The following is a 27,557-nucleotide window of genomic DNA, read 5'->3' as shown; positions in this document are numbered from 1 at the left end:
GAGAAGTTGTTACTGAAAGAGGCAGGATTATAAGAATTGTCTAGAACTTTTATTGGAAGCTCTGCAGTCAATCTGTCACAAGGAAAAGCCTGCAAGATGAATCATAAAGATCTATTATAAATGTGGGATCGAGAGAACTGGAACATGTCAATACAAATGAATTGAATATAGCTTGTGTTTTTACAGAAGAATTGTAAGACTCCATGAGAATATCAGATCATGAGTGAGATGCTTAAAATTGCATGAGAGACACTTCAATAAGTGCTCCTACTCCTACTAAATAACTGTCATAAGGAAGGAAATATTCCAGAGCCATGGAAAAATTCATAAGTCTTTCTCCTCTTCAAAAAAGGTGACAATGTAGGTCTATTACTCTTTTATCTATCTTTTACAAGCTGCTAATAAAACTCATTACACAGCACCTGAGTAAGAAATTTGACTTTTAAGAGCCAGATGGAAGAATTAGCAATGAACAATGCCATGAGGATGCAGATGGCAATCTAAACAACTGCATTAAAGACATATAATGTGTTTCCACAGGACATGTAGCCTGTAATTGAAAAAATGTCATGATGGTCTCTCCATTGGCAAAAGATTCCAGACTAGTCTCCCAAATGGATCTCTGGAAGGGGATTGCCAACAGCAAAGTGACCTTGAAAAAGAGATTGAATAACCGACAAAAGGACAACGATCTACGAGTTGGGGCATAGAATGTCAGAAGTTCAAACATGACAGCGAACTTAGAAAATATGAAAAGAGAAATGCTAAGGCTTAAGCTAGATATAATGGGGTTAATAACGTGAAAGGGAAAGCAGACAAGGATTTTTGGTCAGATGAGTATAAGACAATATCATCAGCAACAGAAAGTGGTATGACAGGAGTAGGATTCATTATGAATAGAAATGTAGACCAGTTCAGTGATAGGGTTGCTCTCATCAAAATTGACAGCAAACCAACTCCAACAACAATAGTTCAGGTATACATGCTCAAGATGAAGAGATAAAAAGTATATGAGGATATTGAAAAGGTAATTTGGTACATAATGGGAGATGAAGATCTAACAGTCATGGGGGACTGAAATGCAGTTGTAGGGGAAGGAGTAGTAGAAAGGGTTACAGGAGAATATGGGCTTGGCACTGGGAATGAGAAAGAGAAAGACTTATTGAATTCTGCAATAAATTTCAGCTAGTAATAGCAAAACTCTATTTAAGAATCACAAAAGGAGGAGGCATACTTGGAAAAGCCTGCAAAATACAGAAAGATTTCAGTTTGATTACATCATGGTCTGGCAGAGATTCAGAAAACAGATGCAGATATGGACTCAGATCACAATTTAGTAGTGATGAAGAGTAGGCTGAAGTTTAAGAGACTAGTTAGGAAGAATCAATGTACAAACAAGTGGGATACAAGAGTACTAAGGAATGAAGAGATATGTTTGAAATGAATATTGTGATAAGGAATAGCTCAGTAAGCAGTTCAGTTGAAGAGGAGTGGACATTTCTTAAAAGGATAATCATGGAAGTTGGAAAGAAAAATGCAGATACAAAGAAGGTAACTGTAAAGAAACCATGGGTGACAGAAGAAATTCTTGAGTTGATTGATGAAAGAAGGAAGTACAGAAATGTTCAGGGAAATTTAGGGATACAGAAATACAAGTCACTTAGGAATGAAATGAAGAGGAAGTGGAAGGAAGCTAAGGCAAAATAGCTCCATGAACAACGTGAAGAAATCAGAAAAGCAATGACGGTCGGAACGACTGACTCAGCATACAGAAAAGTCAAAACAACCTTCAGTGCAATTTAAAAAAAAAAAAAAAATAATAATAATAAATAAAAAAAGGGAAAAAAGGGCAGTAGCATTAAGAGTGCAATGAGAGTTCTATTTTTAAATGCAGAGGAAAGAGTGGATAGGTGGAAGGAGTATATAGAAGTCCTGATGACATGACAGAAGAAGAAACAGCAGTTATAAGAGATAGGGGATAGAGTATTAGAATCAGAATTTAAAGAGCTTAATAAGACTTAATATCAAATAAGGCAGAAGGATTGATAACACCCCATCAGAATTTCTAGAATCATTGAAGAAATGGCAACAAAACAACTATTCTTGTTGGTGTGTAGACTGTATGAGACTAGTGATATTCCATCTAACTTTCAGAAAAACATCATTCACACAAGACTGCAAGAGCAGACAAGTGTGAGAATTATTTCACACTCAGCTTGGTAGATAATGCATCCAAATTGCTGACAAGAATAATATACAGAAGAATGGTAAAGAAAATTGAGAATGTGTTAGATGACAATCAGTTTGGCATTAGGACAGGTAAAGGACCAGACAGGCAGTTCTGACATTGTGGTTGATAATTGCAGTAAGACTAAAGAAAAATCAAGACATTCATAGGATTTGTCTAACTGGAAAAAGTGTTCAACATTGTCAAATGGTGCAAGATATTCAAAATCCTGAGAGAAATAGGGATAAGCTATAAGAAATATCGGTAATATACAATATGTGCAAGAGCCAAGAGGGAACAATAAGAGTGGAAAACCAAGAACGAAGGGCTTGAATTAAGAAGGTTGTTTAATCAAAATTGAAGAAGCAATGATGGAAATAAAAGAATGGTTCAAGAGTGGAATTAAAATTCGGGTAAAAGGATATCAATGTTAAGATTCAATTATGACATTCCTGTCCTCAGTGAAAGTGTATGAGAATTACAGGATCTGCTGAATGGATAAACAGTCTAATGAGTTTGGAAAATGCACTGGGAGTAAATCAAAGAAAGATGGGAGAAATAAGAAGTCACAGAATTGAGAACACTGAAAAACTTAACATCAGGACTGATGATCATGAAGTAGGTGAAGTTAAAGTATTCTACTTCCTAGGTAGCAAAATAACCCATGGCATATGGAGCAGGGAGGACATAAAAAGCAGACTGAGTCTACTAGTACCAAACATAGGTCTTCATTTGAGGAAGAAATTTCTGAGAATGCATGTTTGGAACACAGCATTGTATGGTGGTGAAACAAGGACTGTGAAAAACTAGAAAAGAAGAGAATGGAAGCATTTGAGATGTGGTGCTACAGAAGAATATTGAAAATTAGTTGGTGGACTGATAAGCTAAGGAATGAGGAGGTTCTCTGCACAATTGGTGAAGAAAGGAATATATGGAGAACCCTTCTTCTGTAACTGGCTAATGGGTACATAATGTGTGCTGCTTGTGGGAAGAACTTAGAATAATAATTCACTTTGCCTGAAAAGGCCTGCAAGATTTTGGCAATGTCACAGAGTGTCAATAGTCAAGAAATTTTGGTTAGTGGGCTGAATCTTGTCTTCATTGAGCAAGTGTCCAAGGTATTCCACTTGCTCCTGGAAAAACTGGCATTTGTGTTGGTGGCACTTGAGCCCTGCATCATGTGATGTAGTGCAGGTGCTGCAGAGGTTGCACAGGTGGTCCTAGCACATAGCACCCATAATAATTAAGTCATCTAGGTAATTGCTAAAAGCTGGGATGGACATCTGTTACGACATCAAGGAATAACTTTCATGATACTGGAGGAAGCTGTAGAGGGCAAAAACTGTAGAGGAAGGTAGAGATTGGAATACATCCAGCAAATAATTATAGAGAAATGTACAGAGTATAATATTCCACCTCACATGGCCATCACAGACCACCAATTGCCAATTGACATGATAAAAACCTGGGCAGAACTGGTTTCCATTTCAAAAACCTTCAAAAACATTCATTGAAAGATAATTGGTTTCTAACTATCTAAAACACCTCTTTCTTTCACTTTAGAAAGTGCTTTTGCTGATAGGTATTTTAATCTCTCTGAAAACAGACCACACATTAGACTTGTGATTGAGTACAATTATTATGCATGTTGCAGTGAATTTGACAAGCCCATTTCATATTTCATTATTCCCTGTGAGTTTTGAGTCTTTGGTGGTTTTATACATGATTCAATGTCTCTCTGCTTGTTTCATGTAGCTGCAATCTGCATGTGACATGATCATCCTGGAGTAGTAGCTTGAACAAGTTTGGCATATTTGTATGTATTAAAAAAAAAAAAGGAAGCTTGCTATCAGTAAACAGAATGTGGTTACAGAATATGCAAAATGTTGGGGGATCACAAACAGTTCTATTGTCATATAGGAGATATTTAACGTGTTGAGTACACACCTGTTGTCCTGATACTTCTTTCAAAATCATCTATATATTATGTTTGTTCTAAAAGTTACCTAGTCTTTTGATTCAATTCATTGCTTCAGCCTGAGGAGGTTTTTCAGCAATTTGCACTATTGTCTATAACAAAACTCTGAAACAGGCTATAAATATCCTTCATATTATTATAAGACTTCCATTTTCTGCTACATGATATTCTAATACCATTCGTAAGCCAAAACTGTCTCTCATTAGTATGGATTTTCTGTCTGCAATTGAAATTTTATTTTTAAGTTGAAGAAGAGCTATCAAAGAGAATGGTGAAGTTTTGTTAGACTGAACTACATTTGTCATACAAGTTGTCTGTGATGTAGACATCATGTGAGGTGTAATCTTCAAGATTAGCTTTAAATGTATGAATTGACAGTTGATCAAAATCTAGAAAGCTTCTTTTTTTTTCTTTTTTTTTACAATAACGGGTTATGAGTCTATGAGTCTACATTAATTCCTTTCAGTGTTAATATTTGCCCGTCATGATCAGACATGTTATTACTAATTATCATCACAGCATTCTACTCAAGTAGATAACAATAAAAGGAGAAGGTATCCATGATTGTGTTACAGTCACCCTGAATTCTAGATGAAAAGGTTTTAGTTCTACATCAGGATGTAGGACAAAAGAAGATCCATTAATTTTTTCTCCTAGAAAATGTATCATAAAAATATTGAAAAAATCCCCAAACAAAACTAATTTGATGTCTGTCTTCTGCCTGGAGGTTAGCACAGTGTCATGTCTGGGGAGGAAAAACTAGTAGCCTGAACTGAGAGACCTGTAGGCATCTATAATTCAAAGCTTCTATTGAAAATTCAACCTATGCTTTACAGTCCTGAAATATTTGTTCTCTACAATGTTTTGATTGACCAGTGCTTTAAACTGAATCATTATATTTGGCATAAATGGTCACTATTCTCACCAGCAAAGAATTTCTCACATAGTAATCAGATCACATATACATCTTTACATGAAACATTAGCACGTCTTCTCTATTTAAATGTTACTTCAAGCAAGATAAAAATAATATGAGATTGAAAGTCTAGAAGTACTTCATTGACTCTCCCTGCAATGTCACTCTCATTTTAATGAAACAACTTTGGTGACCTTTCTGATCTGCACTCCCTATTTATTTCATTATTTTCCACCCTTATGGAAACTGTCCTCAAGCTGGGATACCTTTTAATTGCCTCCTGGCTTTTGGCATTAGAGTCGAATGTAGGATGTTCAAGAAAATAACATTGTCAGCTGGTGGGTGCAAGACATGTGGGGCATTCTATCTTCAACACTGTGCAGGAACAACGAGTTTCACAAGCCACAGTGATGTGTGTGTAGGGTAAATGTGACAGATGGCTTATTTGCAATCATCTCTTACTGGTAAATGCTACAGTAATGAACAGAGCAAGCACATGCACCCATTTGTGTGCCTACAGAAATCCACAGATCACCTGTACCTTCAGCAAGATAATGCACAACCCAATCACTCCCTAATTATGTCACAATGGATTTAAAAAACATTGCATGAACATGAAGGTGCCTGTGAGAGCCCCTGTCGCCCCACCACATGTCAGCTACCTTCAAACATACTGAGCACACATGGGACACTATCAAGCAAGACACATACACACACCTTGGTCCCACATCCAACAAATCTCCATGAATTACACACAGTAGTTGTGCAGTGATGGATAAGAATGGTTCACAAATCACTTTAGTGTCTTATGTAGGCCATAAAATTGTGTGTAATTGCCATCATAACAGTAAAAATTACATAGATTACAAGGAGGTTGTCTCTAATTTGATTGCTCAATATTTTATATGTGACAAAATATCAGTAACGCAGAGCATTTCCATGCCATATTGGTCCCAGATTAATTGAGATGACGTTTTTTTAGTAATTTGTAAAGTGTCAAAATTTACATATACTTAAAAAATGTGACCAGCCCACCTCCCCCTCCCCCACACACAAACAAACATTCTTTCTGTCTCCATGTGCTTACACAATGTGGCAATTATGGACTTCACTTTGTAAAAAAATGAACGATTGGAGTGAGTTAAATAGATGAGCAATAAATAGAGTACATTTACTTCAATAATGTTTCCTAACTGTTATCAGTTTTCATGAAGCAGAAACATAATTGCCAAATAAAATGAACATGTATAATTTGACATAATATATAATAAATAAAAAACCGTCAGGTAGGTGAAGTTCTGCATAAAATGTATATATTCTCTATAACATGGTTGCTGTATATGTATATAGTAACTGGAATCAGACAACACCAGGACACATTGGCTGACTGGTGATGGACATCGATGGTGAGTAGCTGAAACCCACGGCAAGACAAAAACAGCAACATATGGCAGAATAACAAGTACAGAGAGTCAACCAAGTTGAGAGCCTAGACATAGCAATATAAGGAACCAAACAACAATGAGTACAATGAATGATACAAGTGTGAGACCTGATAGGTCACGGCCCCTGTGCTTCTAGCTTTACAGCATGGTTGTGAGCACCGATAGTCTGGTGCAGGGGGTGTGTGGCCCATGTGCAGTATTGAGGCAGTGATAGCAGTGTCTGCAAATTTGAGGAACACTGCCTAGAGGCTGTCATCTAGATCCATGTGTTCTGCTAGGCTTCCAAATTTGTCCAGCTGGGATACGAATCCCTCCTCTCCAAAATTGGTGTTTAGGGCCTGAAGCACACTCGAAAATGTTTCAGAAGGTTCACCAGTGGCATGGTTGGTGTTCTGCCAGCAGGGATAAGGAAACCAGGATGTTGAACAATGTGCTGGGGAACAGTGGTGCGGGAGATGACTGTTGAATGGACAGATGCTGTGGTGAGGTCTCTACCTGCACAGGAACCACTGACAGAGCCTTGGAGTGAAAATCATACCCATGTTGTTGAGAGACTGGCAAGGGCGGGCACTCCAAATTCATAAGACCCACTGATGTTGGTGCAGTCAATAGGTGGGGACAGAGTTGGTTGGTGTGCTGATACTCCTAACTCCTCGGCATGTCAACTGTCATAAGGTGTCACCCACAGATGGCCACCACAGTAGGCAGCATCCAAGTAGAGTTTGTTCCACGTGAATTTGCCCAGACCTTTGAACCGACAGGGTACTGTCCAGCGCCGGCCGAAGTGGCCGTGCGGTTAAAGGCGCTGCAGTCTGGAACCGCAAGACCGCTACGGTCGCAGGTTCGAATCCTGCCACGGGCGTGGATGTTTGTGATGTCCTTAGGTTAGTTAGGTTTAACTAGTTCTAAGTTCTAGGGGACTAATGACCTCAGAAGTTGAGTCCCATAGTGCTCAGAGCCATTTGAACCATTTGGTACTGTCCAGCATGTTGGACTGGGTTTCCAAGGGTTGTGGTGTCAGAAGATGGACGAGGGTATGTGGCTGTCACCCATGGAGTACTTTCACTGGGCTGCAGTCAGGTACAGGTGTGGGCCCCAAGGTGTTCAGGAGCACTGTGCATGCCACTGGTGAGTTTGATGTGTCCACTGTTTTCAACATTTGTTATTTAAACATTCATGCCACCTGCTCCACTACAGGATGGGTGGAAGTGTGGACTAAACATATATTTGATGCCACTGGTTTTGCAGAGCTGTTCAAAGACAATCACTGTGAACTGGGGTGCATTGTCTGAATTGAGGGTGTGGGAAAGCCCTTCAGTGGTGAAAATCTGGATAAATGCATTGAATATAGCAGCTGTAGAGGTGGATGCCATGCTAACCACATACGGGTATTTGGAGTAAGCATCCCCAAAAATGAGTCACATAGAGCCCAAAGTGGAACCAATGAAGTCCAAATGAATGTGATCCCAGGGACAATGGGGACAGGACCAGGGGTTGAGAGACAGAGGTGGAGCAGTCTGATGTTGGGCACGGGCACAACAGCTGCACACCATGCCTTCCATGTCTTTGTTCAGTCCTGGCCAGTAGGCATGTTGCCTAGCAAGGGGTTTCATCCATGACATACCCCAGTACCCATAATGAAGGAGATCCTAGACATGAGAGCATAAGTTAGTTGGGATGACAACATGGTGCATATAGCAGGAGAACAGTGGGGACAAGAGACATATAATGGGAGAGGTAAGCCTAGGCCCAGAGTTCTGGATCAGTTAATTTTGAAAAGTAAGTGGCTCACTCAAGCAGCACATAGTGGTTGACACGCTATAAGAAAGGGCCATGGCAAATGTCAGTGGTTATGTGAGTAGCGGCAATAGGAAACCTGTCCAAAGTGCACTGTTGTTCTCTGTCAATGTGGAAACAGGAGATCTCATGTTGGTCAAAAGGTGGGTCTGGTCCTGAGAGTAGATGAGAGACTGCACCTGCGTTTTTGTGTTTCACACCTGGTTTGTACTTAATGGTGTAATTATAAGAACTATGGAAAAGAGTCCAGTGCTGGAACCTTTGAGCTGTCTGCTCTGGAAGCTGAGAGTGGGGCCCAACGAATGCTGTCAAAGGTCTGTTGCAATAATGAGGGAAAACTTGGTCCCAAAAAGGTACAAAGGAATTTTTTAATGATGATCACCAAAGCCTGTGAGTAGTTTCTTTGAGTGGGAGTCAGTGTCTTTGAAACATAGGTGATAAATCGCTCAGTACCATCATCATTACGGTACATCAGCACTGCACCAATGGCATAGGTAGAAGTGACAATAGCCAAAACGAGGGGATGTGATGGAGAAAAGTGCATAAGGCAAGGCACTGAGTGTAACAGGCACTTCAGTTGCATGAAAGCATGCTCACAGGCACCACCAGAACTGAATGCCCTTCTTCTGTAACTGGCTAATGGGTACATAATGTGTGCTGCTTGTGGGAAGAACTTAGAATAATAATTCACTTTGCCTGAAAAGGCCTGCAAGATTTTGGCAATGTCACAGAGTGTCAATAGTCAAGAAATTTTGGTTAGTGGGCTGAATCTTGTCTTCATTGAGCAAGTGTCCAAGGTATTCCACTTGCTCCTGGAAAAACTGGCATTTGTGTTGGTGGCACTTGAGCCCTGCATCATGTGATGTAGTGCAGGTGCTGCAGAGGTTGCACAGGTGGTCCTAGCACATAGCACTCATAATAATTAAGTCATCTAGGTAATTGCTAAAAGCTGGGATGGACATAGTTCACTGTTCTAGGTATCTCTGGATGATTGCCAAAGGAGAAGAGATCCTGAAGGGTAAACATTTGAAGGGCTCGGAGAGATATAGTCATAAGCCACAACTTTCACGAAATTGAGTTTTTCATGTTGCGGCATTCTTAACAATGTCTTCTTCACAATGTGTTGAAAAAGTTCCATTTTACTGCAACAGATGGCAGGCTATGATGGAGTGCAGTTCTATGCTGTGCCATCTGGTAGTAGTTTCAGAAGATACATAGTCACAAGCCAGGGCAAGATGGCAGGTGGGTCAGGAACGTCTGAAGCGTCTTCGGGTCTTCAACGCATATTTGACACAGACAGTAGTGGAAGTGAAGAGCTTTACCCTTTGGATCCTGTCAGTGATGAATCTTGGCATCCATCGACCAGCAGTTCCAGCTCAGATGATGTTTCGGTTAGTATATAAAACGGTTTATTTCTGGCGATTAATTTTCTGTGGCTTGTGACTTTGTTTCTCTCAACATTGCCAACGCATTTGACAGCCATCCTGTGTGTTAATGATGAAACTTGATGGGCACATTTACATTACTGCTTAATGGTGCAATAATGTAGTTTCAAAGGCAAAAGATGTGTAAAACATATTTTCTCATTAATGTGATTTTAGAGAAATTTATTGTTTTGTGTGGCTTATGACTATATCTCACACAAATTCTTAGACTATTTTGCTCTTCATATTATAGCTTGAAATAAGTAGAATAAATGAAGAATCACCCGAAAAACCAAAGCCTTCACGGAAAAGAAAGCGAAATATTGATCAGTGGAAGAAAAATAAAGCAAAACGTCGACGAAATGCTGGTTAGCAGTATAAGTCTTTAAAAACCCACAAGACTGTTCAAGCTGCTACTATAGGAAGTCTCTGTACTTGTTTAAATAAATGCTTCACAAAACTGCTTGGAGAGGAAGAAAACATTTTTCATTCATTTTGGGACATAGGAAACTTTAATGCCCAGAATATTTACCTGATGAGCTCTATGAAAATGAAACCGAAAAAGAGGAGGTTTGTTCACTATTTAAATAAAAATGGTTTAATATTTTGCCTATTTATTTCATTTTGTTATATTTGTCATAATTTCTTTCAGAGCTATCCAAAAATGGCTTCCAAGAAAATATCATCCAGGGATGTTACATTTTCTTATAATGTGAGGGTATGCGGAATAGAAGTCATGATCTGCAAGGAAGCTTCCCTAAGGGTTCATGGCTTACAGATACATGCATGAAGAGTGAGGAATTTGCAACATCAAATGAAGCAGGGATTTGCAGTGCCAAAAGAAGATGGAAGAGGTATGTATGTTACTCTGTGCTATAAGTTAGGGATGTACTCAAACTGAGTACTATACAAATATTTCTATTAGGAAGAGGATGTAAGCTCATCTTTTTTTTTCTTTCAGGAAAACATGGAAACTACCCACATAAATTTCAAGACGAAGCGGTACAAAGTGTTAGAGAATTTCTCAACGCCATACCGAAATATGTCATTACAGTAGGCAACTGAACCCCAATAAAGTGTATTTGGATTGTGATCTCACAACTGATTCCTTATTTCGAGATGAATACTCAGAATACTGCAAGGAAAAGCAGGTTCCTGCAGTATCTGAAAGTAAATTCAGAGAAATTTTCGTATCTGAATATAACATAGGCTTCAAATTACCAAAAAGAGACACCTGTTCAAAATGTGATGGATTTCTAATTGCAATAAATAACCCAGAATTATGTGCAGAAGAAGTCACAGAAAAGAAACAACAATATGAACTGCATCTCAAAAACGCTGACAGAGGACAAAATATGATTGCGTCTTTAACTGCTCTGGCTAAAGAAAATTCGAAAGAGCATCATGTGATAGCAATGGATATGCAGCAAACGTTCCCCACACCTAAACTAACAGTTGGTCCAGCATTTTACAAGAGGAAAATATGGACATATGGTATCCATGACTGTGGATCAAATAAGGGTTATATGTTTCTGTGGAGCGAGGAAGATGGAGGACGGGGTTCAGATGAGGTTGGGAGCTGCTTATTGAAGTACTTGGAGATAACTAATCCTCAGACAAAACATCTCCACATAATCACAGACAACTGCAAGGGTCAGACAAAGAATTGGATTATTATTGCTTTGGAAAGGTCCCTTGTTGCTACCAAAAGATTTGATTCTGTCCAGCATTACTTCCCTGTGGTAGGTCACACCATGCAACTTGCAATCGTGATTTTGGTCGCATTGAACGGTATGCAAGAAACAGACGTCCAATAGTGTACACTCCAGATGAATGGGCAGAAGTAATAAAATGTGCGAGTCCAAAACATTTCATTGTAACTAAAATGGAAAGAGAAGACTTCAGAAGTTTGGAAAGCCTGAAGACATTGATCTCAAAGCGTACAGAATCCACGTCTGGAGATCCCCACCATTTCAGTGAAGCTACTCAATTTAAGTTTGAGTCTGAAGATCCCTTCAAGCTAAGTCTAAAGCACTCTTATTCAGACATAGGAGCTTTCATGTCAGTGGATATTCATGTCAAAAAGAAAGGAAGGCTAGTCGAACCAAATCCATATCAGCTGCCAATAAAGTACAGAAAGCCACTACCAATTAACCAGAAAAAAATTGATGATGTACTGTCTCTTATGCCATACATACCTGAAGCAAATAAAGATTTCTTTCGGTCATGTACTGAAAATAATGTGTACAATGATGAGGTAGAGGAACTTCCTTGATGTAACTGTATCAATAAAAAAGTAATTTATACATCTCAGATATCTGATCTGTATATATTAATGTGTAAAAATTATATATTCTGCTTGCTGTGTAAGAGTAGTTAAAATAAATCCTTACAAATTCATACTTTATGTTTTAAACAATTTTTTGGGAGATATAGTCATAAGCCACCATTGACTACATCTTAATTAGAATCATTCTAAAATTAATATTTTATAGCATGCAGAGAGTTGACTATTTAACAACATGCCTCGCAAGTATTAAGCAAGTGTTTGCAGTAGAAATAAAGTTTCTATTTTGTATTAAACATTTTCAGACCTCCGTGGAACTTTAAACTCGCTGTATCTCAAAACTAGTTCGATGTGGCTTATGACTATATCTCTCCGACCCCTTCATTTGTATTTGTACAAAAAAAGGGTGTAATGATGACCATAATGAATTGTGATTCCTCATCTAGTGGGACCTGTAAATAAGCACTGGCAAGGTCTACCATAGAAAAATATTCACTAACAACAAGCTTTGGGAAGAGATTCTCCAGACCTGGCATGAGGTAGGTTTCCACATGTTTGTTTACTCAAAATCTCCACAGAGACAGAGGGAGCAATTTGATTTCTTAACCATCACAGGGGTGTGGCCCAAGCACTAATTTTGACGGGTTCAATTACCAAAGCTTCATGAACATGATCTAGTTTGAGCTTAACAGCTGTCTGCAGGGAGGCCAGCCAGGGTGGCCGAGCGGTTCTAGGCACTACAGTCTGGAACCGCGTGACCGCTACAGTCGCAGGTTCGAATCTTGCCCTGGGCATGGATGTGTGTGATGTCCTTAGGTTAGTTAGGTTTAAGTAGTTCTAAGTTCTAGGGGACTGATGACATCAGATGTTAAGTCTCATAGTGCTCAGAGCCATTTGAACCATTTGTCTGCAGGGAGACCAGAAGTGAATGTGCCGAACAGAAATGGGACACTGCATCTGGACATAGAGAACTATGTACCACAAAATAAATGGTGCACCCCAGGCAAAGTTCGAACAGAGGCAAGAAAAAGGCACAAGGGTCATCAAGTTCCTGGAAGGGGACTGTGTCCGAGACAACCTGAACTTTTACAGTGATTGAGAAACCAAATATTGAGAAGGCATCCAAGCTGAAAATCTTGCCAGCAGAGTGACTATTGATAACAAACAGTGTTATTGGGTGTGTAACCCTCTTGTATGCTGTTGTAGTTGTTAATTGTACCTTGAGGGGAATTGATCTGTTGCCATTTGCAACCAACTTGTGGGAGGGTGGTACCAATGCTGGGTAACTCAGATCAGATTATGCTGGGAGATTCATCGGGGAAACTGTTGCACCTAATTCTACTGGGAAATGAACATCCTGATGTGCAATCATGAGATCAGTAAACAACTTGGTGGTGGAATTAGTGCCCTGGGTAGCAACAGCCTGGAGTCTTGCAGCGTCCCTTGATGCAACTGTGGAGTGAGGTTTGACTGTCCCAATGCTTGATGCCTGACAGTTTGGAGATGCCCATCTTTTCCACAATGGGTGCAGTAAGCCCAGTAATCTGGACAGTATACATGCTTGTGAGGTGTGAAACAATCAGAACAAAATGAGAGACCTGGGTGCTTATGCCAAAGTGGCATGACTGGTTGCTCAAAGGCCACTCACAGGTCTAAAAGTGACAAATCATGATGCTGTCAGTGGGAGAGGATTTACAGGAATTCCACCCTGCTGGTGGCAGTTGACCCACTGCTACATGGGGACAAGCCATAAGGCATTCATTTGCCTCTTTGTGATGTCGTATGAGTGCACATATTTTAAAAATGTCATCCAATGAAGAAGTCCCGCTTCAGAGCCGCAGTGCATGCTTCTGGACTATGGCCAATTGGACCACCATGTCTTGAATCAAGGAATCACAATGCTGACTCAGTCCTTGAAAATACTTCACCCAAAAACAGCATGACAGACCAAATTGCTTGGAATATTGATGGAACTCGAGGCACAATATGACCTCATGGAATCATTGTGATTAATAATTCAACAGCAATGAACACTTCTCCTCTAACGTGAGTACAACTGCATTTGAGAGAAGAGCCAACTAATTTAGTAAGAAAAGTGCCTCTATGGAAGGCCAAGAAAGGATGAACGACTGTTGGAGAGTATCATCGGAAACCCAAAAAGCAGCAATGTGCTGTTTCAGCAATTGCAAATACATGTCCCAAACTTCTTTGATGTCATTAAATGGCAGAAACATGGGTTGGTGGGGCTCCAACTGGGAAGCAACCACAGCCTGGACGGGGTGTAAATCCTGAACATGCAAGAATTCTGACAAAAGCTGAATTTCCTGTTGTAACAAGACAATTTGCTGTTGCAACTGCTGCTGGAACTGCTGTAGGAGCAACTGTTGCTGTTTCACAACTTGCACGAGTTTTGTGGTTGTAAGATACTGATAACTTGTTGCCAATTATACAGTAGTAACTGGAATTTAACAAGCCCAGGAGACACGGGCCGACTGGCCAAGGGCATCAACAGTGAGTCACCATAACCACCAAAAGACAACAGTGAGGGATGGACAATGAATAAATCATGGTAGAATAACAATATGCTGGCTCGGGGAGTGTGGCCCATGCATAGTGCTGAAATAGTGACAGGAGTGGTTGCAAATTTTAGGAGTGCCACCTAGAGGCTGTGGTCTAGGACCATGCATTCTGGCAAGCTTTTAAATTCATCAGGCCAGGATACGAGTGTAAGGCTTTGGTTCAATGGTTATAAACAGTCAGTCTCATTTCTGAAGGTAGGAATTACAAATTTGTATCCAAGACTATAGGTATCACATAATTTTGGAATCACATGCAAGATTGAATAATATCCTCTTTTTACATGCTATAGCACCAGGAGGAATCATTTACCAGAATGAGATTTTCACTCTGCAGTGGAGTGCCCGCGAAAGGCCAAGGTCCCGAGTTCGAGTCTCGGCCCGGCACTCAGTTTTAATCTACCAGGAAGTTTCATATCAGTGCACACTCCGCTGCAGAGTGAAAATCTCATTCTGGAAACATCTCCCAAGCTGTGGCTAAGCCATGTCTCCGCAATATCCTTTCTTTCAGGAGTGCTAGTTCTGCAAGGTTCGCAGGAGAGCTTCTGTAAAGTTTGGAAGGTAGGAGACAAAGTACTGGCAGAAATAAAGCTGTGAGGATGGGGCCTGAGTCATGCTTGGGTAGCTCAGTTGGTAGAGCACTTGCCCGCGAAAGGCAAAGGTCCCGAGTTCGAGTCTCGGCCCGACGCACAGTTTTAATCTGCCAGGAAGCTTCAGGAATCTTTTACTCTGCAGAAGCATGTGTGGTGTTTTGGAACTTCCTGGGAGATTAATACTGTATGCTGTAATGGGACTCAAATCCAAAAGTTAGCTTCAAGGTTCCAGCTTTGATTTCCAGTCCAAAACACAGTTTTAATCTACCTTTTCATAAAGCAGTATCAATGGATGTTAATATATGGACCTTATGTCTTCACCTTATGTTCATATAATTTACCATTACAACCCTTTGTTTCCCTTTTACGGCCATCACTGAATGGACTGACATGAAAGTAAAATTTATCTTCAACCAGGCTTAAACTGAATGCACCACTCTCAAAATGTTGTTCACTTTGACACTGTTCACCACTAAGCTATTACACAGGTTGCAACTAACAACAAGTAGATGAATTGCATCTAGCATTATCCATACTTGATCAATAAGCTGTAATGAATAAACATTGTAGAGACCTTGAATAAAGATAAGCTGCCAATGAAATAGTGGGAAAATCCAAAGGACATTAACTGCATGGAACAGATAAGGTTAAAAAATTAGTCTGTCCCAACCAGACAATAAATATTTGAGTACACTAACAATGTCATTGACTTTATAGCCCTATGGACAACATTTGATAAAATTTGATTTGGAAATTATATAAAAATGAGAGAAAGTAATTGCAAAATGAAAGTTCTGTTAGACTGACAAACACTTTATGGTAGGTTAACAAGCAAGTAATTGGTACCAGTGATATAATTAATAAATTAGTTCTGTGCTGTAATATTTATTTGGAAGTTGTAGAAGTTCTGGAACCTACATGTTCTATCATTTTTAAAGCAATTACTCAGAAAAATCATAAATTAGACCTGAGAGCTATGACAATCCTAATCTCTTTATTTTACATAATGTTTCAAATGAAGCAATCATGATGGAAATATTTGTCATTACATTCATTGTATAGTTTATTCATTATCATTTAATAACATTAAATTTGTCATATTTTTTGTTTTGTGGTGAAATTGCGACAAGAAGAATGAAGAATAGTAACATGAATTCTCATAGACTTACAGGTATTGACAACAATGACAGTATAATCTCACAACTCAAGTGGGGAAGGTACATTCATATGATATTACACAGAATTTACCCATAATTTGCACTTGACATTTAATGTTGGGAATGACAACAGCTGGAACAGAATGTTATGTACCTGAGGCAATACTTAACGCGTGTTTTACATGTTCCACAAGTGATGAAAGGTCCTTCTGTTTTGGACCAACTGGGAGTAGTCTCTCAGGGACAGGGAACTCCAAGTGAGATGCACTGCATGTTGATGCTACTTCTGATGACACATTATTTTCACTGTCAATATCCATTGGAGAACCTATATGCACAGAAAATTAATAAAAAACAATCATTAACCTATTATAAGTGATAAATTCCAAATTTGTCACATTACTGATCATACAAAAATTACAAATTTTGTATTTTAAAATTCAATTTCATTGCATATAAGTACTACACACAATGTGTGGACTAGTAGAAACATTGTAGACATTTAATAAAAGTGATTAGCATAAGAAAATGAAAGCTAAGGAAATATACTGAAGGTGGATAAAATTGTTTATCTACTTGAATCACAGATTAGCCTAGAATAAACAGAACACTGATCTTGCTGACTTTAATTCTGTTTTATCAGAGTTAGGTTATTTATTTTGTCACCATTGTAAAAGGAAGAGGAGTGGTAAATGTACAAATCTCAGAAATCAGTGAGTTGGTCTAATAATGAAAGAGGGAAAGATACAGGTGTAGGATAAAAATAAATGATGCAGCTGTCTAAAATTTTTGAAGGGCACGGGGAATTAACCAAAGAAGAGTGACCAAGCCTGATGTGTTGCTGAGCAAATGAGAATTGAAGTAAGATAGAAGAAACAATAGAGTAAAATGTACGAAAATCAAAGAGAAAAATATGATTTTTTAGGGAGGAGGAGACAGGTAGTACAAGGCATGAGTTATGGAAGACAAAACATTAATTTGGAAAAATGAAGTAGTGTTGCTGAGACTGAATAGAAGATACAGCAAAAGTTAGAAGAAGAAAGAGGAGTGACATGTTAAAAGACAGAGATAGTGAGACAGACGCAGTTCAAATCTGTGTGGAATTTAAAAATACTGGTCTAGCAGGAGTATACACTAGTCAGCTTTGGGAATTGTTTTTAGGTGGTTTCACACAGTCATTAACAGACTGATGGGCCTCTTTCAATATGCATTTCAGAAATATAACCATTGAAAAAGTTCATACAATTCAAAAACAGTTGGTACAAAAGATTTTTTCTCCTTTAGGGTAACTCATAATCATGGCAACAAGGAGGGGATCAGGCAGTAAAATCAGAATATTCTGTTGTGGTAGGACAAATGCCGAGGAAACAGTAGAATACTTAATCACAAAAATTTAGAATATATTTTATCACTAACTGATGACATGAGAGACAAGTAGTGGCCTTTGTTTAACCTTCTCCATTTCTTTTAGTAGTGGAAATGGAGTAATATGTAGCTTTGAATAGTCTGAATAAGATGTGGATGTATAATAAGAGCAGTGAGGTTTGAGATATGGACAACTTCTATCATACAGTCCAAATGAATGTTGAAAAGGCTGAATACATAATGGCCAATGATGTGAATAGAACAGAAGGAGACTTCTATGGTAGACAGCTCTGCAAGATAAAAATAATAAATCAACTCCAAAATTAAAACTATGCAGATTTCCCTTCATATTTCAATTACACTTGCTATGCAGGGAGAATGAATGCCTGAACAAGTCCTAAACTTTACTTTTGCTGCAGTGGTCTTTGCAGTTGTTGTTTGGTGCCTTTCTAGTGAAGAAACTCATTGGTGTTCACTTTACACCACTACAATATACTTTTAGTGGCAAAATAAATCCATCAAATAATGTGCAGCTCCTGTCCAAGCTTTTTCTGTTCCTTCAGACATTGATGGCCAATATGGGTCCATCAAAAATGCTTGAGGATGGATGACAACAATTGTCTTGTAGACTTTTTGCTTGACAGAGAGCTACATCTCCTCATAAATGTAACAATGAATCATATTTGCTATTCTCACTCTAAGAGCCACATGATAATTCAGCTTTATATAACACAATGTTATCATGTAGAGGTATTTGAATGATATAAATGATATTTCCTATTAATTATTACTGAAACACCATTTATACAAGCAACTTTCATGTACTAATGTGCATTACTTTACATTTCCTTTTGATGAAAGAAATTGTCCAGTCACAATATGAAAACCAATATTTCGCAAATGTTGCAAAAGTTATTACAAAAATGAAATCCTTTATAAATAACATCATTAGCTACAAAGACTATTAAAGAGCTGCTGACATAGTTGAATAATTCACTTATATACTTTGCCATTAGCAGTTATCCTATTACACATGTCTAAGGCATGCCCAATGTTTTGTGGGTTCTATACAACAGGGAGCCATTAATTCAGTAAAAAGGCAGAACAAACAATCAAATAGTCTCCAACTGTTTCAAAAATCTTAAAAAAGGCAAGAAACTTGCAAGCAGCATGAATCTTATGAATAAATAGAATTAGTTAATTTTCACTAATTTTTGTTTCTGCAATCCATGCTAACTTCAAAGACAGGAACGAGTTACACCCAAGGAAAATTATCATAGAAACCATGATAAATAATTCTACACAACTTGTGATGATTTCTTTTTCTGTAGCTTTGTAGATCAGCAAATTAGTTCTAATACTTTTCTTGAAAATTGGAGAAAGGGAATCTGTTTCTAATCATGTAATACACTTTTCAGCTTGAATGATTTGCTGTAAATGATGGACAGAAATGAGGCCTGATGTGCTGCAAATTCTCTGTAGAAACTGACACAACATCAACATCGGCTGCTTGCATAGCTTTTATTGATTGGTTTTAGGTGATTTTATTACATGCAGGGATGATGCTACACTTTCTAAATTTACATCTCTCTAATTCCTGAATGGAAGAAACATAATATGGTCTTCACCAGAGCAAGTATTCAGTAAATTAGGATTTGAAATAGTGTTCTTTGCTTAAGAGTCAGTTTCATCAAAACTCAACAGCACAAATGCCCTTGCTGAATGATCTACTTCATACATGACTAGAACATGATTTATAACTCTATAGGACCTTTGCAGGGTTTTTCTTTTAGATTGAGTGAAAACTGTTGTTGAACTTCTGCTCATTTGCAGTCTTACAATCACCTTCTGAGTATGTTGCAGATCTCTCTGCTTACTGCAGCACCTGTAAAGCTGAGTGCTGGACACTTCTCAATGATTTATGATTTCTGGGACTGTGTGTTCATTTTGTTTTGCATGATGTGAGTTTTTCAAATGTAATCATGTGCCATGTTTGAGAAAATAAAAATGATACACACACACTGATCACCAAAAATTAAGCAAATTACATTATACTCCACACACTGCCAAGCAAGACTGCTGTCCAGTTATTTTGGTGTTATTAAATTATGTTTCATGTTCTTCTGAAACATTTGTTTATATTATTCAGCTGTCAGAAACTGTTGGTTGCTGCTTACATTTATTTTGTGACATAGCTCTCAGGAATTAATAGTTAATAATTTTTACTTAAGGTTTCATTACGGGTAAGCTTGTATTTGTGACAATGTCTTGTTCACAGAACATGCCAAGGAATGTTGCAATGAAAAATGTGAAAAGTTTCAATTTCTGCAATCACATTCTTCTAGAGGCCAGTGAACATTTCCCAAACAATGAAGACATGTTTCAGGATCACAATTGATTTATCCATCACACATGCCCACTGCAGGAAGGGTTTTAAGTATGCAGTATGAATTTGCATCAAGTTGAGTGTACCCACAACTCACTAGTCCGCAATTCTATTGAGACTTGTGGTGCTTCATGGAACTTCATGTTCAATAAATCATGTTTACATGCTACATTTAATTCAGTATAAATAACCGTATCACAAGACTATTTATGACATCATATTGCACTTTATTACAATGAATCAAAACAGAATACAGAATGAAAATGAGGTGTTACTTGATGCAATACTGTAGGTTCACCTTCACTCTACTTGATGAAGAATGCACAGTTTGGCAAAGCTTATTTCTGTGGGTGGCTGATTAGATAGCGGCTGTGCCTTTATTGAAAGCTGTGACCTAACTGCAGCAGAGTTGATATATGACATGGGTGCTTTTGTAGTTACTTATTCCTATTATAACATATTGCAGCATATATACAGGGCGGTTAATTGATCGTGACCGGGCCAAATATCTCACGAAATAAGCATCAAATGAAAAAACTACAAAGAACAAAACTTGTCTAGCCTGAAGGGGGAAACCAGATGGCGCTATGCTTGGTCTGCTAGATGGCACTGCCATAGGTCAAATAGATATCAACTGTGTTTTTTTAAATAGGAACCACCATTTTTATAACATATTTGTGTAGTACGTAAAGAAATATGAATGTTTTAGTTGGACCACTTTTTTTGCTTTGTGATAGATGGCGCTGTAATAGTCACAAACATATGGCTCACAATTTTAGATGAACAGTTGGTAACAAGTAGGTTTCTTTTAATTAAAATACAGAACGTAGGTACATTTGAACATTTTATTTCAGTTGTTCCAATGTGATACATATACCTTTGTGAACTTATCATTTCTGAGAATGCATGCTGTTACAGCATGATTACCTGTAAATACCACATTAATGTAATAAATGTTCAAAATGATGTTAATCAAACTCAATGCATTTGGCAATACGTGTAACGGCATTCCTCTAAACAGCGAGTAGTTCGCCTTCCGTAATGTTCACACATGGATTGACAATGTGCTGACACATGTTGTCAGGCATTGTCGGTGGATCATAATAGCAAATATCCTTCAACTTTCCCCACAGAAGAAATTTGGGGATGTCAGATCTGGTGAACAAGCGAGCCATGGTATGGTGCTTCGATGACCAATCCACCTGTCATGAAATATGCTACTCAATACCGCTTCAACCGCACACGAGCCATGTGCCGGACATCCATCATGTTGGAAGTACATCACCATTCTGTCAGGCAGTGAAACATCTTGTAGTAACATCGGTAGAACATTACATAGGAAATCAGAATACATTGCACCATTTAGATTGCCATCGATAAAATGTGGACCAATTATCCTTCCTCCCATAATGCTGCACCATACACTAACCCGCCAAGGTCGCTGATGTTCCACTTGTCACAGCCATCGTGGATTTTCCATTGCCCAATGGTGCATACTATGCCGGTTTACGTTACCACTGTTGGTGAATGATATTTCATCACTAAATAGAATGTGTGCAAAACAATTTCTTTGTGTCCAGTGGCAGAACTGTACACGATGTTCAAAGTCGTCGGCATGCAATTCTACGTGCATAGAAACATGGTACGGGTACAATCGATGTTGATGTAGCATTCTTAACACCGATGTTTTTGAGATTCCTGATTCTCGCGCAATTTGTCAGCTACTGATGAGCAGATTAGCCGCAACAGTAGCTAAAACACCTACTTGGGCATCATCATTTGTTGCAGGTCATGGTTGACGTTTCACATATGGCTGAAAACTTCCTGTTTCCTTAAATAATGTAACTGTCCGGCAAATGGTCCAGACACTTGGATGATGTCATCCAGGATATCGAGCAGCATACATAGCACCCATTGGGCATTTTGATCACAATAACCATACAGCAACATGATTTCGACCTTTTACACAATTGGTAAATGGCCCATTTTAACACAGGTAATGTATCAAGAAGCATATACCATCCACACTGGTGGAATGTTTCATGATACCATGTACTTATACATTTGTGACTATTACAACGCCATCTATCACAAAGCGAAAAAAGTGGTCTGACTAAAACATTCATATTTCTTGGGGGTTCCTATTTTAAAAAATTCAGTTGATATCCGTTTGACCAATGGCAGTGCCATCTAGCGGGCCAACCATAACGCCACCTGGTTTCCCCCTTCAAGCTAGATGAATTTTGTTCTTTGTAGTTTTTTTGTTTGATGCTTATTTCGTGAGATATTTGGCCCGGTCACTATCAATGGACCACCCTGTATAGTGTCAGAACTGGAATAAAATGTGCTGGTTGGATGAATTAAACAGATGTTTGCTGACAGAGTCTATTTTGATGTTTTTGATCACCTCTTTATTTTTAAAGCTTTTCTTCAACAACTGTGTTAGAGTATGTTTCTCTTTGTTATCCATGGCTACACAAATGGAATGATGTATTTAATGATTTGAGTTCCCTACTCAGCGTCAAGTGGATGAAGGCATCTTTCATATTTCATATACGAGACCAAATGACATTTGAAGTAAATTAAAACAATTAAGTTTCAGTTATGCACCATGCAAATCTGTAACAATCTGTATGTTTTCTGTTATCAGAGAGAAAATATATAGGATTTGAGGAACCTGATTGCTACACTGGTATTTTTCACCTTGTGGGTTGTGTGAAACATTAGTTATGATATAAAGTTATAAGAATGTGTCACTTCAGTGATAACCCTATCAGTCCAGGCGGAGAAACTTCATTCAAAATTAAGAATATTGTTGCTAAAGTTTTTAATTCCACAGTGAATATTATCCATATTAAAAGGGTTTTCACTGATGGAAGCCTTTTGGTTGAAAGTATGTTTATCTTTCAAACAATTTACTTCATTGACAAAAAATAAAACAAAAATTTTATTTTGGTAACTTGTACTAAGGCCCATACATGTTTCAGTGGCTTTAAAATCATGGAACCACCACATCTGGTACTATTTGCAGAAATGAATGCAACATATCATACGAGACATTTTGGATTAATATAAATTTATTTTATAAGTTACATAAAAGTACAAAAACTTCAGAAGCAGCACTCTAGAGGCAATCAGTACAGTTCAAGGTGGCCCAATTTGTTAACTCACATGTGTTTTTGTTGCAGGAAGAGATATATAAACTGTAAAAATTCCTTTGGTAAGTTATGAATCAGTAAAACAAAAGCTGTGGTGTTGCCATAGTGTCAATACAACAAACAAAACTCTCAGTCTGCTATAGTTTTGGAAAAATTATTACAGTAAGGCACCAAACAATTTTCATAAAACACTGATGCCCAAAAGTTATTGCATTATTGTATTACCGTAACGAATTCTCATGTGCTAGAGCAATGTCAAATATAATATCCTGATCACTGTATGATTTAATAGGACATTTTGCAATATTGAAACACTCTAATATAATGTGTGAATTGAGCAGTCTGTCTCCCTCACACGCACCATACCAAACTGTATAATGTACACTCAAGCAGACATTAAATTATGAAAAGTGGTCCAAAAATTCTTTCATCACAGATAAATCATGCAAAAAACTGTCAATAAATGTATAATTCTTATTCAGTAACTGTTATTCTTAATTCAATAACCAATCTTGAAGTCTATGTCACTTTGCCATTACAGTAACAAATTTATAGAGAACTTTCAAAGTCATAAACTAATGATCTGAATACACCTGTTTGTTTATAAACCTGTTTCACCTTTCAGTCAATATCTGGACACTGCCTACAGCATGGGGAGAGAAATTGTTCGTCAGTGCCAATGTGCCATCTGCAGGGTGACAAGACTGTACACTGAAGATTGTTAGTGTGGAACGGATTGCAGCTTTCGAAGTTGATATATTACTGACTTTAATATGGATAAAGGTTATTACACAGTGATGAGACAAGTCAATATTTGTGTCTGGGAGGATTGCTCACAGAGCAAAAGAAAATAGATAGGGTGGATGGTTATGGAGGAACAAGGACAAAGTATTTTGTTACTGGCTCCAAATCAAAATGATGTTATCAAGGATTGTGAAGTAGGTGCCCCATTAACATCATTCCTTATGAAGGTGCAACATCCTTGACAATGTCAACACCATTTCACTTTGTAACAGAGTCATCTGTGAAAGGAGCCATGCCATGGGTCTAGCCTACTTATTTGCTTTGCAGGTTCTTCTATGGGTTTTACCACAAATCATTTATCCATCAGTATGAATGATCACTCCCAAAATGAGCTCACAGAGAAAACTGACCACCAAGCGCAGAGCATATTACTCAATCTAACATAGACTACTATTAATAGCTACTCCACAACTGTATCAGTCTTAAACCTCTCTTCTCACTCCTAATCTTTACACAACACAGCAGCTTCTGCTTATTGCAAAAGTATTATTTGTGCTTTCCACACATCCATTTATGAAACTTTTCTTGCATCTACTTTAAGTAACCGTGTTCCTAGTCTCAGCTGGATTTTCAGCTGGAGTCCATGGGCAAAGAATAAATAAATAAATACCTCAAACCTCATTGCCATCCTATTACCTATTGGCTAATGCTCATCCCTTTTGAACCTTTTATCCATTCAGTTATATTCATTTAAGTCATTATTTACAAAGAAGTAAAATATACCAGAAAAATGAATAATCTTCAAGTAAATACTGATATGTCATCAAAAACTTTCCAGTGATCACTAGCATTCCACCTGGCTCATAGGGTGTTATGATCTGCAAGAATTATTCTGAATGTTTCTAAATATAATCATAAACATATGGATGTGTTGTAACAATCCATATGAGATTTATTCATAGTGCATTCTGTGAGGAACAATACATTTGTTACTCAGACACTTGTCACTGAGTAATTTAGCCACTGTTGCTTTGATTACAAACTATATTTTTGCACTGATAACTACAAGGCTTTCTTGAGATGTTTAAAACTAATATTTGACAAATTTTTTTTGCAGGCTGATAATCAGCATTAAATTATAAACAGCAGAGTTTGAATAACATGGAGAATGAGATAAAATCCATTTGTTTAGAAATATCATACATTTCTTTTTCTGTCAGCTAAGTAATTTGGTTGGTAAATAAAAAAAAAAAAAATGGAATCAAGCCTCAGCACTTTTACATACTACCAACTTAAATCCTTTTTTAATATTGGAATTGCCAGTGAGAACTTAAAAGCCGGACTAAAAACTGGGAAATACATTAAAGGTCTTATAGTGATGAGAAACATTTTTAAGTCTCCAAAAAAATTACTTTAGTTCTGAGACAGATAATCAGAACTAGCTTTCCCATTTCATAAATACCATGTCTTTTTATTGCAAAATAGGAAAATTATTTGGTTTTATTTGAACCACCATCAAGAAAGTCAGCTAAACAACATACAAAACAAAACAGTTTGACATAAAGTATATTGTGATGTAAATATATGTTGCAATAGCTGCAATGTTCAAAATGTGTGTATGTATATAAAACATGTGTACATAATAATGAAAGTTGTGAAGTGTATAAAATAATATCTAGAACACTATTAACTGAATTATTTTGTACTGAAGTGCTACTGAGACAGATATAAATATTCCAGGAGTCAATCAGAATTTTAAAAGAATATTTAGGAAACAACCTCTCTGTTTTGAGAGTAAGTGGAAGACTGTAACACAGTGGATGAAAAACTGTATTTAGGTATGAGCCTTTTATCATAATTATGCATGATCTTGTACAAAATTTCAGAAACATTATTTTATAGTGATCTGTAATTTAGACGTGTTTTCCTCAGATTTGACACACATATGGACAACTTACAAACAAATATCATTCTATTTATTTTCTTTTTAAAATTATGTTTGATTTAGTCACTTAAAAGGAAACAGATATGCAGACTGTCTTGAGTTTACCTTTATACTGAGTGACTGCATTAGAGGGTCTCCTTTAGTTTTGGATCCACATGAAGAATTACACACTCATCTCCACACCTCCTCAGACTGTATGTACACATTTTCATGTGGCATGAGTATGAAAACATGTGTGTGTGTGTGTGTGTGTGTGTGTGTGTGTGTGTGTGTGTGTGTGTTTGTGCGTGGGTGCATGGGTTCCTAATACCAATACATGTCATTGATATGACAACTGATAGAGTAGTGAAAATCGTTTTTAACTGACTTCAGAAAATATGGTTTTTATTTAAAAGTTCTGTTTCTAGTAACTGTTGGCCTTCATTGGATGCCTCTATGTTGTAGAGAGTAGCATTAACAGAACATTAATCAAATTCTCATATTGTGAAATCTGTATTGACAGACTTATAAACAGTCCAGGAGGATCATCATGAAGAGAATTATTTTGGCAATTTCGCTTAGTATAGGTTTATATGATCTTAGTTCAAGACTAAGGTACTTCATCACAGATGTTGATTTCACCTTTGATTAATTTTTGTTTAAATTACGTACTATTTAACTACAGGTTGTGTGGGTTATTTGGTGAGTGACGAGATGTGAAAACATATGGAAAAATTGAGTCATTAAAGTGTGAACTTAGAAACTAGAGTCACTACATACTGAAAATACAATCAATTATGAACACTGAAACAGACCATGCATGTTTTGCATTGTAAAAATATTTTCTTTTATTTTAGCAGCTAAAAGATTAGTTCACAAACAAACATGTAATAGAGAGATAAATAGCTAAAAAAGTTAAATGAAACCCACATAATTAAACTGCAAGGAAAGGGAACAGTGTGGAGAAGGAACATATGGATCCTGAAAAGTGCATTATATGTTTTATATCATACCAGAAATTAATCCTACTTGCTAAACATGCACTCACTGAAAGGTAATAGGTAAACAATCAAATAAACACCAAAAAATTGAACTAATCATAAATACCATATGATGGAAAGATGTAATGCACTGACAGCATTAAACGAATACCTACTAGTATTATGGAGAGCAGTACATCACTTTAACATCAATTTCATAAATCGAACAACATAGAATATGCAGCTAGTGTTTGATTTACATCTGTAAATATAAATGGCCATGCAGATGATGAGGTATTCACTTGATGTAATTCCCAATGTATCAAAGTATAAGAAAATACAGTACCATGCATAGGAATTTGATTTATATTGAGAATACCTCTTGTAGTTAGGTTTCGTTCGAAGCAGGTTATGACATTAATGCACAATTTACTGTTTAACACACTGAGAAAGTTGTACAACTGATTCCTTCAATATGATTATCTATAACCAAAATCATGCATCAAGCAATTTTCCTCACATTATTGAGAAATTGTTGTTTACTTCTTGAAATAACTGGAAATAGATCTTACCACTATGATGAGTATCCAAAACACTGTA

At 37.4% G+C, this 27,557-nt stretch overlaps 1 protein-coding gene and 1 non-coding gene across 2 annotated transcripts in view; one reads left to right on the top strand and one right to left on the bottom strand.

Annotated features, from left to right (window-relative positions):
• LOC126248502 (protein unc-79 homolog) overlaps window positions 1–27,557 on the bottom strand; it is an 875,350-nt gene that overhangs the window by 299,579 nt on the left and 548,214 nt on the right. The window contains exon 36 of the mRNA XM_049949540.1: window positions 16,555–16,728. Coding sequence (XP_049805497.1) covers window positions 16,555–16,728 — 174 coding nt within the window. The remainder of the gene's footprint in view (window positions 1–16,554; window positions 16,729–27,557) is intronic.
• Window positions 15,266–15,340, top strand: Trnas-cga (transfer RNA serine (anticodon CGA)). The gene has a single exon. It is a non-coding gene; the product is annotated as a tRNA-Ser (tRNA).

This window comes from Schistocerca nitens, chromosome 3, assembly GCF_023898315.1.
Source record: "Schistocerca nitens isolate TAMUIC-IGC-003100 chromosome 3, iqSchNite1.1, whole genome shotgun sequence".
Taxonomy (NCBI): domain Eukaryota; kingdom Metazoa; phylum Arthropoda; class Insecta; order Orthoptera; family Acrididae; genus Schistocerca; species Schistocerca nitens.
The sequence above is the reverse complement of the archived record's forward strand: the minus strand, read 5'-3'. Positions and strand labels throughout refer to the sequence as shown.